Source organism: Bidens hawaiensis, unplaced genomic scaffold (assembly GCF_021521415.1).
Source record: "Bidens hawaiensis isolate Kalapana, Puna unplaced genomic scaffold, B.hawaiensis_p1.1 tig00023286_1, whole genome shotgun sequence".
NCBI lineage: Eukaryota > Viridiplantae > Streptophyta > Magnoliopsida > Asterales > Asteraceae > Bidens > Bidens hawaiensis.
In genome coordinates, this window is record NW_027493654.1 from 92,473 (window position 1) to 106,059 (window position 13,587).

Sequence of the window (13,587 nt, forward strand, 5' to 3'; positions counted from 1 at the left end):
AATGAGATGAATGATTAGAAAATTAGAAAAAAAAATCGGCTAGGATTGAATGTGATTAAGGCATCTAAACATCATTATTTTTTTTTATTATGAAAGAAAGATAAGATTGGTAATCAAACAATTGACCCTTCAAGGAAGTGAGTACCTATAAGACACCCAAATCTCAATAAGCCGAATGTCCTTTGTTGTAAGCATCAAAATTTTTTATTCTTTTTTTTTTGTGTGAATAACTAAATATGAGTAAGAGGGAAGAGCGAAAGGGATTTTGGAGGGATGCTATGTCTTCCTCTTTATGTCATTTTGTGAATGATGCCTCAATCTTTGCTACAATACTTGAGAAATTGACATTTTGCGATAGTATCTTAATTTTTGTATTTTTTTTATAATTGTATTTTTTCCAAAGGAGAACTTAATTTATTAAAAACGCCCAAACGGCCCAAACACCAACACCACAATTACAACATAATGTACACATAAGTTTCTGACTTTGTGATAAACTTGCAATGATATTATTTTTTTTATTTAACTGTTTCATTTATTTCTGCCAAATGGTTGAATGAACGGAATTCTTTTTTATTTTTATTTTTCAGTGATGTGTTTGTGACGGATTAATAATTTACTAGTAAAAGTGCCCACGCGTTGCTGCAGGTTCGCGCAAATTATCCTCTCGTATTGGTTTGCAGTGTCTGGTATGTTGCGTAAAAGGTTATCAATGAGAACGTGTTGTCGCTTGTGTATATGGTTTGTTGGATTTTTTTATGTGGGGGTGCGCACTAAAATAGTGACCTATGCATATATATTGGATGTATCGTGTTTTGTGAAATATTTGTTAAAGAAGTAGGTTTATGGGTTTAGTGATTATTAAGCAACATACATGATTGAATGCGTGCTAACGGGTTGGTGATGGCCGCAATCTCATATAGTGTTGGTGTGCCATTAATCAAATCATGTTTAACAATGTTAGAACTAATATGAGGTTAAAAATCCATCCAAAGCAATATACATGATGTGAGAAGTCCAATGATAGAAAAATAATATATAACGTGCAAATAATGCAACATAACTAACCTCACAATTCATGCATGTTTTATTTTCAATCTTAACATAAACCACCCGGCGTACATTAAACATGGGAAGAAAGTGACATCATATAGCCGGTGCAACAACGGTTTCCAAGTACATGGCACCTACACCACCATCAAGTGAGTTGACGCTGTGGAAATAACGAAGGGTCTCATATCAGTATCGATTTCATAAAGTGCCCGTGAGTTACTCATGACAAACCACTTCCTATTTGTCTTGTAGTGTGTGATTGAGCACCATAAACGCTCTGGAATAGGAGGGAGGGGAGGAGGGGTGAAGAGATTGATCTAATGGTCTTGTCTTAGGATCCATAGCTGGAACGTCCGATTCCGTAGGCCATTTGTAACAATCATGTAAAGATCATCTTGAATAGTAAGCACGTTGGTTTCGAGAACACCAATTGTTTGGACTGGTGGAAACTGTAGCTCTGTCATACAGAGAAGACAAAGACATCGAATGCAATGACGGTATTTTTACCTTGTATCATGGGTTGGGTAATTGTGTAGTACATGGTTGTACCACATTGAGTCCCGATGGACCAACAGAATTTGCGGTCTAGGTACTATACTTTTGCTGGGAATGGTATTTCCGTCCAAGATGCTAGTAAACAGGAGTATACATGGGCTTCGAAGGCATTTGATTTTCGGATCACGTGCATGACTTTGTAGTCGTTCAAATGGTCCTTGAACAAAGCAACTGTATCTGTGAAGTCTACAAATATGCCTCTGCCAGTAGAGTTTGATAATGTCTTGTAAGTAGTAGTGGTTGGATTCCACAAGAACAATTCATGTGTATCATGTACCCAAGCACATAAGAGGTCATCCATGTGTGAGAGGACGGAAATGCATGTAATATCCGGGTAGAATGGGCATGTAATGGGTTTACCTGGCCGTATTCACTGGTTGTGAAGTCAATTGGATGAACAGTTCCAATGAGGCAATGGATCACAAGTGTTTTTGGGTACTCGGAATAAGTGATCGATACGAATGGAACTTTTCAAAATTTCGGGTTAATAGTAAGTCGTGCCATTCCTTGCATACAACCTTAAACCGGCCAACAACTTTTGCCGGTAGTCTTGTGAGTATCTCAAGAACAACTGCGTTTAGAGACATCGTAAACACGAGGTGGGAGGCTTTCATGGAGCCTTGAACCAGCATATCTAAGTAGGATAAGAAACCAATTTATCATTTTTGGAGTGGTCTGCTACAAGTTATATGAATGAAATTGGGTAAAGAAAGGTCATGCAATAAAGAAATACTAAATAAAAAGAGGTTGGATGATCAAACGTGCAGTATTCACACCAAAAAATTAATATCGATAACACCAAATAATTTGCAACAAAGAAATGAATCTTGACTTTCGCTTCGATGTCTAAAAACGATTTCAACAAACTAAATTTAGATATGTTATAAAATGAAGCTTTGCCGGACATCTTTTTTCTCGGCAATTTCATGTTGGATTGCCCATGTGGATTTCATAACAAAGTACATAACTCCGTTATTGAAAATTTCACTTTTGCATTGATGGTCCTTTGTTCCCTGTTGATATTCGTTTCCGGTTCCAACTATTTTCCAGACCCATGGTTTTGATAAGTACTTGTATAATTTTATTTTCTCATGGTCGTGTTTCACATGTAGGAGGGTATATTCATTTAAATGTTGTAAGTACAATCAAATAGCGTTAGATCGTGTTCGTCATGGCAATTAATAAGCTTTAATGGGTTTTTAATAACATTAAATTAATTGTAGGCTTTTATGATAATAAATGGATAGTGGAGTATGATATCCAATAATAAACTTATAAACATACATATTTTTAATATTATAATAAATTTGTCGGGTTGGTTTTTTGTTGATTACCTTCCAACTAAAGCACATGCATATTTATAATTATCTAAAGTAGTTTTAGTTTTTAAATAGAAGAGTCAACGAATATTTTGTACCCCTATGAGGTAGTTGTTGCGGGTTCATGCAAAATTCTTTAAAGTTAACTCCTTTATCATTCACATGTTGCTCAACATATTTTCCATCAAAATCATAATAATCAATGACTTTAACGCCATCTTTAACACACCTAACAAAAGTCAAAGGCAACGACCATGGGTTATCCAAATAGTTAGTTTGACCAAAAGGGTCAACAATAGGATCAAGAAATGGCAATCCAATTGCATGCTTCATTAAACCAAGTAAAACATATAAAACCAAAAAGAACTAAAAACAAATAAGGACAATTATAGAGTTGCTAGAGTTTCTCGTTGTCGTTTTGAATAGTGTATAGAGAGCATAATAAGTAGAGAAAATGGTGGTTGTTATTCATTGTATGTATGCATGTATATCTAATACAAGCACAATAAGCCACTACATATAGACTAACAAAGTTAATAGAAACATAATGACACATGAAAGTTAAGAATGTGAATAGTCACCATAATAATAATAATAACATATTTAAGCCATAGCCTTTTGTTTTTTAAAGGATTGAAGAGTAATCTCACAAAAAGTGAAGCTTCATGATGTTGTACAAAAAACTTTAAGAATTGATGGATACTTTTCACGTAGCTTCTTTCTAAACTCACATCTAAACGCTGCCCTAGTTATTTACACTTTTGTCACAGGTCATGCATGGACATCTGACTATGGTTGTTCAAATATAGAAGAAGATTTTCAATGGTTAATCAAGTGAGCAATATAAACCATTAATCCTCATGCAACTTATGATTAATATATATTTAATACAACTTAAAATTTTGGAACCTTTTAATTGTTATTGTGTAATCAGGTACTCATCACCGCATAATGTTAGGAGACCATGGGAGCAATCTAACGATCGCTCTCGTCAATATCCTCCTATCTTAGTGTTGACAGCCGATCACGATGACAGGGTTGTGCCCTTGCACACCTTGGAATTATTGGCGGTACACATTTCATTTTCGGGGAACCTACACGTGTATATATGGTTGTTGGGATAATGTATAGGTAACCAACTTTGGTAAAAAATATATATATAAGAACAAGAAGCCACTATAAATAGACTCATAAAGTTAATAGAAATATAATGTAAAATAAGAGTTAAGAATGTGGATAGTCACTATAATAATAATAACAACAACATATTTAAACAATATCCTTTTGTTCCCCAAGATAATAACAAGCTCGTGAATTAATTCATGAAAGGTCTTTTCATTTTCAAAATAGATACGAATTTCGTCATCGTTTTTATTTTCTTAAATTCAACTTACATTATTCACCTTATGAACCAATACCTTACTCTCATTGTTGCTTTCATTTAACCTCATTCTTAAAGTTGATTAAAATATACCATGTGTTAATGATAAATTAAATAACCTTACAGTAAAAACCTTTTCTTCCTTCTTTTTCTAATTACCAAATTATAAGCTTATAGTAATGTACTAATTTATACCCTTCAATCTTAGTCATCTAACATTAATGTTCTTCACAGGTTTTTACGGTGCAAATCATGTACGCCACATTGTAAACCGTAGGAGAACCGACCAAAAATTTATTAGTTATATTTTTTAGTTGTTGACGCCCAATATCAATATGCTTTTCACAAACACACCTTTTTAAATTTAACTACATAAACAGAAACATTATTTTTTTGTACAAAAACATCAAAACATTCTAATTTTACACAACATTTGCTCCCCAAATGAGAACCAGCAATAATCAGTCCATCCTTTTGAATCCAAAGTCGGGCCTTGCTTTACGTTAGTTGTCGTTGTCGTTTTGAATAATGTATAGAGAGCATAATAAGTAGAGAAAAGGGAGTTTGTTATTCATTGGTATGTATGCATGTATACACAAGAAGCCACTATATATAGGCTAACAAAGTTAATAGAAACATAATGACACATGAGAGTTAATAATATGGATAGCCACCATAATAATAATAATAACATATTTAAACCATAGCTTTTTGTTTTCTAAAGGATTGAAGAGTAATCTCATAAAAAGTGAAGCTTTATGATGTTGTACCAAAAGCTTTAAGAATTGACGGATACGTTGACAAATTACTTTTCTTGCCCTATTATGAAATGTCCGTTTTACCCTTGCCATGCAATTATGAAATTACTTTTGTGCCCATCACTCCTCCGTTACATATAATATAGATTTGTAAATCTAGCGACGCTTCATTTTTGATTTATCCTTCTCCGAATCATTCATCAGGCTCTAAAGTAAAAAAAGAAAACAAACACTAGTTCTAAAATAGTAAATGAAAAACAAGAAATCATATTTATATATTCCAGATATTAAATGAGAAAATTAATAAAAAAAATACATAATTTCTATTCCTCTGGTATAATTTATGAGCAAACTATCAAGTAGGAATGTTGACACAAAACTTTAAAAAATAGGCAAAAGAGAAAAAACAAAAAAAGAGAGAGTAACTAATAGGATTTAAAACCAGCGGGGCTTGCCCCAATGGCCAGGAACATGATGGATGACCCGGATGTCCCGGGTTCGAATCCTGATTCCGATCGGATTTTACCAGAGCATTAAAACATGTCGTGCCTTCGGGCGGGGTGAGCCAGGGTTTTACCGGGAACGTCAAGCAAAACTCGGATGTCAGCGTGGATCCCGATCATGTCAACATAGTTGGCCTAAGTGGGGTGGCGGGGCGCGACGTGTTCGCGCAGTGAGATAGCTTAACTGTGAAAGTCACCGTTCGAAAAAAATAGGATTTAAACTCATAACCTCTTTGGGCTAGGCACCAAGGAGGCTATGCTTTCCATTCAAAATGACTTCACACCTCCTTTATCATGATATGTGTCTCATTTGAGCTACATACGTGCCCAAGCGTTAATAAACATGCTAAAATAGTGTCTTGTCCGTCAAGGCTTCAAAGTTGCCCAACAGGCCTGCTAACTGCCTTCCTAGCCTAACTGTCGCACGGTGGCAGGTCCTACTAGACACCTTTGGTCGGCGTTCTGGCAATCAAGGCACCTTTGTAGCCTTTCATTGACGTTTAGGCACTTGTGTAGCACGGTTAAGACACTTGTTATTATATGTGTTGAAATTATATTTGATACCTTTATACTGGCTTTTTTTTTAAAAAAAAAATATCTGTGCCTATTTCAAAGATTTTACATATGTTAGTAATTTGCTTATGACTAATAATGTGTGTGCATCACTTGTAATATAATGGACAGGTTATTAAGATTAAGAAGTATATATAAAATAATATCAAAGTATAACTCCACCAGTTGGTTTGTTTGAAGCTTTAGTTTTAACATTTAACTCACCATATATATTCTTCGAAATGTATGAAGTGGTCATCTAGCCATTTTCAAACATTCAATCTTCTAACTATGTTATTTACATTCTTCAATCTATATCACAAATATTATCATCAGTATCACCACCAACTACTTGATTCTTCAATATATATGATTGGTTGAAAACGATTATTTTTTTTTGTTTATATTAAAAAATATAAAAGAAATTAAATATAACAATAATTGTGTAACGATTGACAGGGGTATTATTACTACATATGGTATAACTTTCTGACAATCACAAGTATAAAAAGAAATATGTCTTAAGGTAAATTAAAATCTGGCATGGGATCAATAATCAAAATGTAAACAACTTATTAAGTGCACGCCGGCCACAAGAAGTGGAGCTTTATAGAGGCTGAAACATTAACTGAACACCATACTTTGGGCAAAGCGTAATAAGTTGAATCGGTGCATGGATATAGTTTGGGGAGAGGGTGAATCTATAACGTTGTAAGAACATCGACAATGCTATTTTAGCTTCATCTATTGCGAAATTGGAGCCTACACAGATTCGTGGTCCATAACCAAAAGGGAGGAATGCTCCTGGATTCTTGCTAACTACATTGGCAATCCCATCTGAGAATCTATCTGGCTTGAAAAGATGAGCATCTTCTCCCCATATACCCTGGTCTTGATGGAGTGCTAATCTCGATATATGTATATTTATGTTTGCTGGAAGAACCAGATCTCCAATGCGTGTTTCCTTCAAAACTTTTCGGATTGTAGATAATGTAGGAGGGTATAGACGTAGTGTCTCGTTGATTATCATGCCCATCTATATGATAAAAACACACAATTACGAAACATGATAAGAAAACAATAGCTAAGAAATGACATCTTTTTTTATAAACAATATTACTTTCTTGAGTCTTGCTATTCCTTCTGATGATGGGTTTTGATTACCAAATACTTCTAGAACCTCTTCGCGAGCTATCTCTTGCCATTCGGTGTGGATTCCTAGAAGAAGAGTAGCCCACGAGAGCAAAAGAGAGATGGTTCCATGTCCCGCAATGTAAAATGTTCTGCATTCATCAACAATATCCTGTATGGACAGCTTGTAATTTTCATCAACATCATGATACGAGTTCAAAAGTATCCCAAGGTAATCAGTCGTGGAGTCGGCGTCATTTCCTGAAACTATCGTATTTTCTCTTATTCTGATCATATCTGTAATTGTGTCTCGAATGCCAGCTAGAAGTTTATCGATTTCTAAATCCTCTTTATCTTTGAATATCATCCTGTGAAGATTGAAACATAAATGATCATGTTCTTAAGTTGTGTTATCTTCATATATAAGATAAGATAGATTTACTTAAAGCCAGGAATCCGAGTTTTGGACATCTGTTTGGCAGCTAAGGGAATTAACATCCCCTGCTTTTGGAAAATTTGCTTTCCCTCCTCATAGCTACTTCCAAATACGATCCTTGAAATGACTTCAGATGTCATTATTCTAAACTCTTCGTAGACATCTTTCTCTTTGGTTCCAGCATCTTTCCACCGTTTTAGCATCATGTCAACGCTTTCTACCATTGCTGGCACAATATTCTACAGCCAAACAAACAAGAAAAACTACTTTGATTGTCCTCAAACATGTGTTCTTTCTCAGATTTAAGAAAATTACTTTGAAACCTACATGACCTAAACCTAATCCATCAATTCGGTTAGGGTTAATATATAAGGTTGCATGTCACGTACCGTGTGCATTGATCAGTAAATTTTGAGTAAATGCATCAATAATGTTATAACGTATATTATATATTTTGTTAAGTTATTTATATATTTCGTTTATTTTCATACACAATGCTTTAAAGTTTAAACTGCTATAAAACTGAGGAATTCGTATGACTTAAATGTGAATATGATTAAAGGATAACTTGGCTAAAGATAATTGAGTTCAAATGATTTAATTATTGTATGATACTATGATTTGTTATTTTATTTTTAAACTGGCAGATCCATGTGTAAAGTGTTGTTTAATAAAAAGAAAACAAAAGCATCAGTTTTGAGGTTTATAACACTGAACTTAAAAGATAACGTGGGCTTCTTCATTTGAACTTGGGCTGATGGACTATGGAGATTAAACCTTGATGGTTTGACTTTGGATAATCCATATAGCCGCCATATATTTTGCGTTTCTTTGGTTTTAGCGATTTGGTTTGTTCCTTGGAAACCTTGGAAGTCATCGCAACTTAACATATTTATTTTATTCATCGTTGCAACCAGAAGAAGAAAAAAGGAAAATAGGAATTAAGAATATAAAGAAAAATTATGGTGTTTGCTAATTTATTGGAGATTGATTTCGGCATTGGGAATGATCGAATTCCAACTAATATAGCATATAAAAAGTGATAGGATGGAGACGATGGTGATTGGAGGACTTCCAATATTAACGAAATCAAACTACAAAGTATGGTCGATCAAGATGGAGGGATTCTTGAAAGGCTATGGCTTTTGGGATGTTATTTAACCTACAGTCGGCATAGCTATAGATATGTCAAACCCTACCGGAAAACATCTTGGTACGAGTTGGCATACTCATGAATGCTAAGGAAGTATGGCGTGCTTTGAAGATTAGGTTTCTCGGAATTGATTATGTACGAAAGATAGAAGAGGAAAAAAGCAGCTCAAGAAGACGCTGAGAAAGAAAGATTAGATGTGATTGTTCAAAAATAACAATCACATAAGAGAAAAGTTCGAGAAGCTGCAGGGAAAGAAGAATCTTTGCAAGCTGTTTTAGAGAGTGAAGAAAAAGAAAGATTGAATGAAGAAAAGGAAACAATTTCTTCTACAAAAGAAGAAGAAAAGATGGTGAATCTTCAGGTATGTTCTTCGTATGTAAACAACCTTGAAGATGAGAAAACTATTAAGATAAGTGAGCAGAAACGAAGTAAGAAATCTTGCTACTGATCATGATGATGAGAGAAAAGATATAATATTGAATGAAAGAAATGATGCAACTAACAAGTCTGCAAATTTTAAAGCGTGTGAGAAAGTCAACAATCAAGCATTTGTTGATGAAAAGTCAAAACCGTATGAAAGGTTCAAAAGAATTTTTAGAATGAAAGACACAATAGGGATTGATACAGGAAGTAAGAATGACTCATCTACAAGTTTTGATGAGCAAAGAAAGAATATAAAAGTGAGAAACAAGAACGTGAAGAATGAAGTTGTATGTGAAATCAACGAGAGGTTTGAACAATGAATGTGAAGAACCTGTTAAACATGTTTGTTACAAACAACTGAAAAGAAAGGGTAAAGATGAACCAATGAATAAAATTGAAGAGTTGAGAGCGTTATTGGGAATTCAAGACCTTGGTGGTACAAAAGAGATGAACAAGTTAAGATTAAGGAGATGAATGAAGGATTAATCTTGAATTAGTAATATAGTTAAGAGTTTTATTTGTTATGTTTTATTTAATTGAATTGTAGTAGGTTTAGGAAATGTTTGCATTGGAGAGGAAGTTTAACAATTGTCTTGGAAAGAAACTTAAGTAGATCTACAAATAGGGTCTAGATTATTAATTTTATTAGAGAGGGTCAAGAGAGTATTTTCTCCTTGTATGTCCGTTTGTTAAGTTCGTTTGATTATATGAAAAGAGTCGCGATTTGTCACCCCAACATCTCATGTTTGTTTGTTTGATCTGATTGTTTGATCCGTTTGTGCCAACATATTTCAAATTGTGGTGGTGGCAAGTCATTTTTATGGCATTAAGTATTAGGCTTAATTGACGCACACTTTCTATGTTCATATGCGTATTTTCCAAAAATAAAAAAAAATTGATTTTGAATGAATAGGAGATATTTTAACCCATTTGACTAGCTATTTTGGAGATTTTTCCTTTCTTGACTCATCAACTCCCTTTGATTTACAACCCGGTGACTTGACTTGGTAATAACTCTATAATAGATCCATGATATATATATGATTTTTATGAACTTACTTTCAGCCGTTCACCATTGAAAGCGTGAGTTGCTAATTTCCGTTGTTTTGCCCATTTATCTCCTTGAGAAAAAACTAGACCGCCACCGAATACCTTGTTGGAAATAGGACCCATGTCTTGTCTCCCCATTGAAATCTCTCGGATACTCATTATTTCTTTAAGGAGCCATGGTTCTGTAACAACTAGCTCAGCCTGAGGACCTTGCCAATATAGAATATTTTTCCCTGCATCAAAATAAACATTTAAAACACCTATGACACATATTCTCAAGTGCACATCGAATGAACTATGAATAATACTAACCATATACGTGCAACCATGAATCTAAGTGAGGTTGAACTCGCGGGAATATGTAGTGAGACATGTCCATGGGAGAGCTTGTTGATTTCTTCATCATGTTGGAAATCTCCTTGGCGTTCCCATAGATGAAACTGTAAGGAGGTCCTTGTATTCCTTGTGAACTCATTACATGTGTTATGCGCATTGGAACCCACCAAAACTTGTGAAAGAACTTGAATAGATATAAGAAGAGTATATAACATAGTAGGCTTATCAAAACACCCAAGAAAGTCACCATTTTGGTAAAAGTGTTGGAAGTTTATAAACTTATATTAACCTTAATGACTAGGAAGTTAGAGGGCGACGAAGACTAATTTTTGCTTTAAAAATTCTCTATTTTTAATCTTTCTGGCTCCATCGTGACGGAAAAAAATGTAGTCATGCGTGTCACAATAGATAATGTAACACCCCAAGTTAAATAATATATAAGACATACATGTCACTGTTATGTAATGTATGAACAAAGTCATAGTTTGTAACTAACAAAGTAACGGTTGGACAAAGAAATCTAAAATATTCAATTTATTAATCCAATACAACAGTTTATTTAAACAAGAAAGTCTCAAAAAGTTTGCATAATATTGACCAAATTTTGTTAGTTGGAGTTTGTTTTTTAAGAGGTAAATGTTTGTAGTGTGTGGACTATATTTGCAGATCCTTGTAGAAGAAGAAGATGTGGACCAAAGGTATGCAGTCTTTAATAAAAAGATTGTTTATTTTTTATAACTGTTGCGGACCGTTGAAATAAACCCTAATTACTAATTTCAATCTCATCACGAGAAAATTTTAGCAAATAAAAAATTTGAACGTTGTTAATTTCACTGAGTCACCGTCGAAGTTCAGAAGTAACGGCATGTGGTGGCGATAATGGTGGCGGAGAGCAGCGGGGACGAGAGATAGCGTAGCAGGGTACAGTAGGTTTATGCCTCGAGTATTGGATTTCGATCGGTGGAGTAGGGGCTGTGGAGGGGCGATGACCGGTGGTGGCTAGGGAGAGTCTGTGATAGAGAACGATGGTTTATGAGATTAGAAAGATGTTAGAATAGGTAAAAAAAATATGTTGGGTCAGATTTAGACAAAGAAGAGTTCGCACATATTTTTTTAATGAAACATTTGCAAAAGTTCATGTCTACGCGTGGTCTGTGCGGCGCACACATAAGATGTCACACCCTCAAAATCCACGAACGGAGTTTTACCGTCAAAGGGTGTGAACTAACAGGATCGGAATCATCAGTTATAATCAAACCATAAAATAAAGTTTCAAAACCATGAAAACGTTTACGCGTAATTAAATGCGGAAGCGTAAAAACCTTTAATCAAAAGTTGCGTCACGCAGGACGACTTAAAACCAATGGTAACCGTTAAAATAAGTTTGCATAACAAAAGCGTTTTCAATCAATGCATGTTCCTAAACCGCGCGCCCGCCTCGGCTACCTGAGAATAACATACTAAAAGTGTCAACACAAGGTTGGTGAGTTCACAAGTTATATAAAGATAAATCGTTTAGCGTTTGCGTTCAGCGTTTTGCGTTAAGCGTTTTGCGTTACAGCGTTACAGCGTTTTGCGTTACAGCGTTACAGCGTTTTGCGTTACCAGATACTGTTATGTCAAATTATATATCGATAGGTAGCTAGTCTATACAACAAGTATTACTAAGTGTTCGACACCGAAGCTGACTCGTTTAATAAGTGCCTTGTCACCAGGTCCTCCAGACCATGGTACGTGTTAGCCAAAATTACACCCGCTCGACCTCCAGTCGAGTTTAGCATTGGGTGGGGTTTGTCAAACCCAGTAGTACTACTCAACAGTGACTCGCTATTCTAAATATTAACCGGTTCGATGTGTAGGACTTCAAATATTTCGTTTGCCACTTAGCCTTTACAAGTGATATATAATTTATAACAAAATCTTAAGTGCGTTGTAGAGTATGTTATCTCCCCCAAGTGAAAAACGTTTGAAAACAGTTTAAAGAGGGGAAAGTGAAACTCACTGTTTGCGAAGAATTTCCCAAATAAATCACCAAGATGCGCGTCACCGAAAAACTCTCTCTAACGTTCTAAAACAATAAAGAGATTTTTCTAAGTGTCGGAATATTATCGAGTCTCTAGACCCGGCACATAATACCTATGCACATAACATGTTTCGTGTTTCGTTTGTGAATCGTGGGTGACTTAAACAAGTGTTTTTGTGACACATTACATGTGTAAGCAATCATATACGTGTCATGTATTCATAACGTACGTTACTAGCAATTATTCCCCGTAAGGGCATTTTGGTCAACAATAACAATTAACTAGCCATTATTCCCCATGAGGGCAATTTGGTCAAATCATGGCAATCAATTAGCAATTATTCCCCGCAAGGGTATTTTGGTCAAAAACATAACAATTATATAACAAGTATCATGTTTCATGCATTTTTACACAACTCAGCAGCTAGTTTCACCGAGACAGAAATCCTACTAGAAAGATTGTACTATTTCACCGATCATAGCATCTCAATTAATTTACCAAAAATCATCACAAAAGCACATATGTCTTAGGTTTCGAGAACACATTTTATTACATTTTTATTCCTCATAGTTTTCTCACAATCATCAAATCATTACAGCAAACTCATAACAGTCAAATTCATGCGCAACAGAATGTTATTTGAAATTCCCGTTAAACGAAAAATCCAATAAATGCAAGACCACTTGAGTTAGGTTCCTAACTCAATGAGTCAACTTCCAGAAGTGGAACCAACCCAATTGGTCTCGTAGTTCATGAGATATAACATTTACAACATAACCTAACAGCAGGTCTAACAGCTCAGCTTTGCACAATGTTTTTGTAAATTCATAAGAGTTAACTTCTACTTGTCCAAAAATTACAAATTTATACTTTATAGAAACTATACTCAACCTAGTTTACTGTAGTACCAATA

The 13,587-nt window shown here is 34.8% G+C and overlaps 1 protein-coding gene across 1 annotated transcript; it reads right to left on the reverse strand.

The window, feature by feature from the left end:
* Window positions 1-6,715: 6,715 nt before the first annotated feature.
* LOC143567265 (cytochrome P450 CYP749A22-like) lies at window positions 6,716-10,905 on the reverse strand. Its single transcript, XM_077053728.1, has 5 exons — window positions 10,627-10,905; window positions 10,324-10,547; window positions 7,695-7,927; window positions 7,242-7,620; window positions 6,716-7,157 (listed from the first exon to the last, which is right to left on the reverse strand). The coding sequence occupies exons 1-5, from the start codon at window positions 10,898-10,900 to the stop codon at window positions 6,729-6,731; spliced, it is 1,539 nt and encodes a 512-aa protein (XP_076909843.1). The 5' UTR covers window positions 10,901-10,905; the 3' UTR covers window positions 6,716-6,728.
* Between the last annotated feature and the right edge of the window lie 2,682 nt (window positions 10,906-13,587).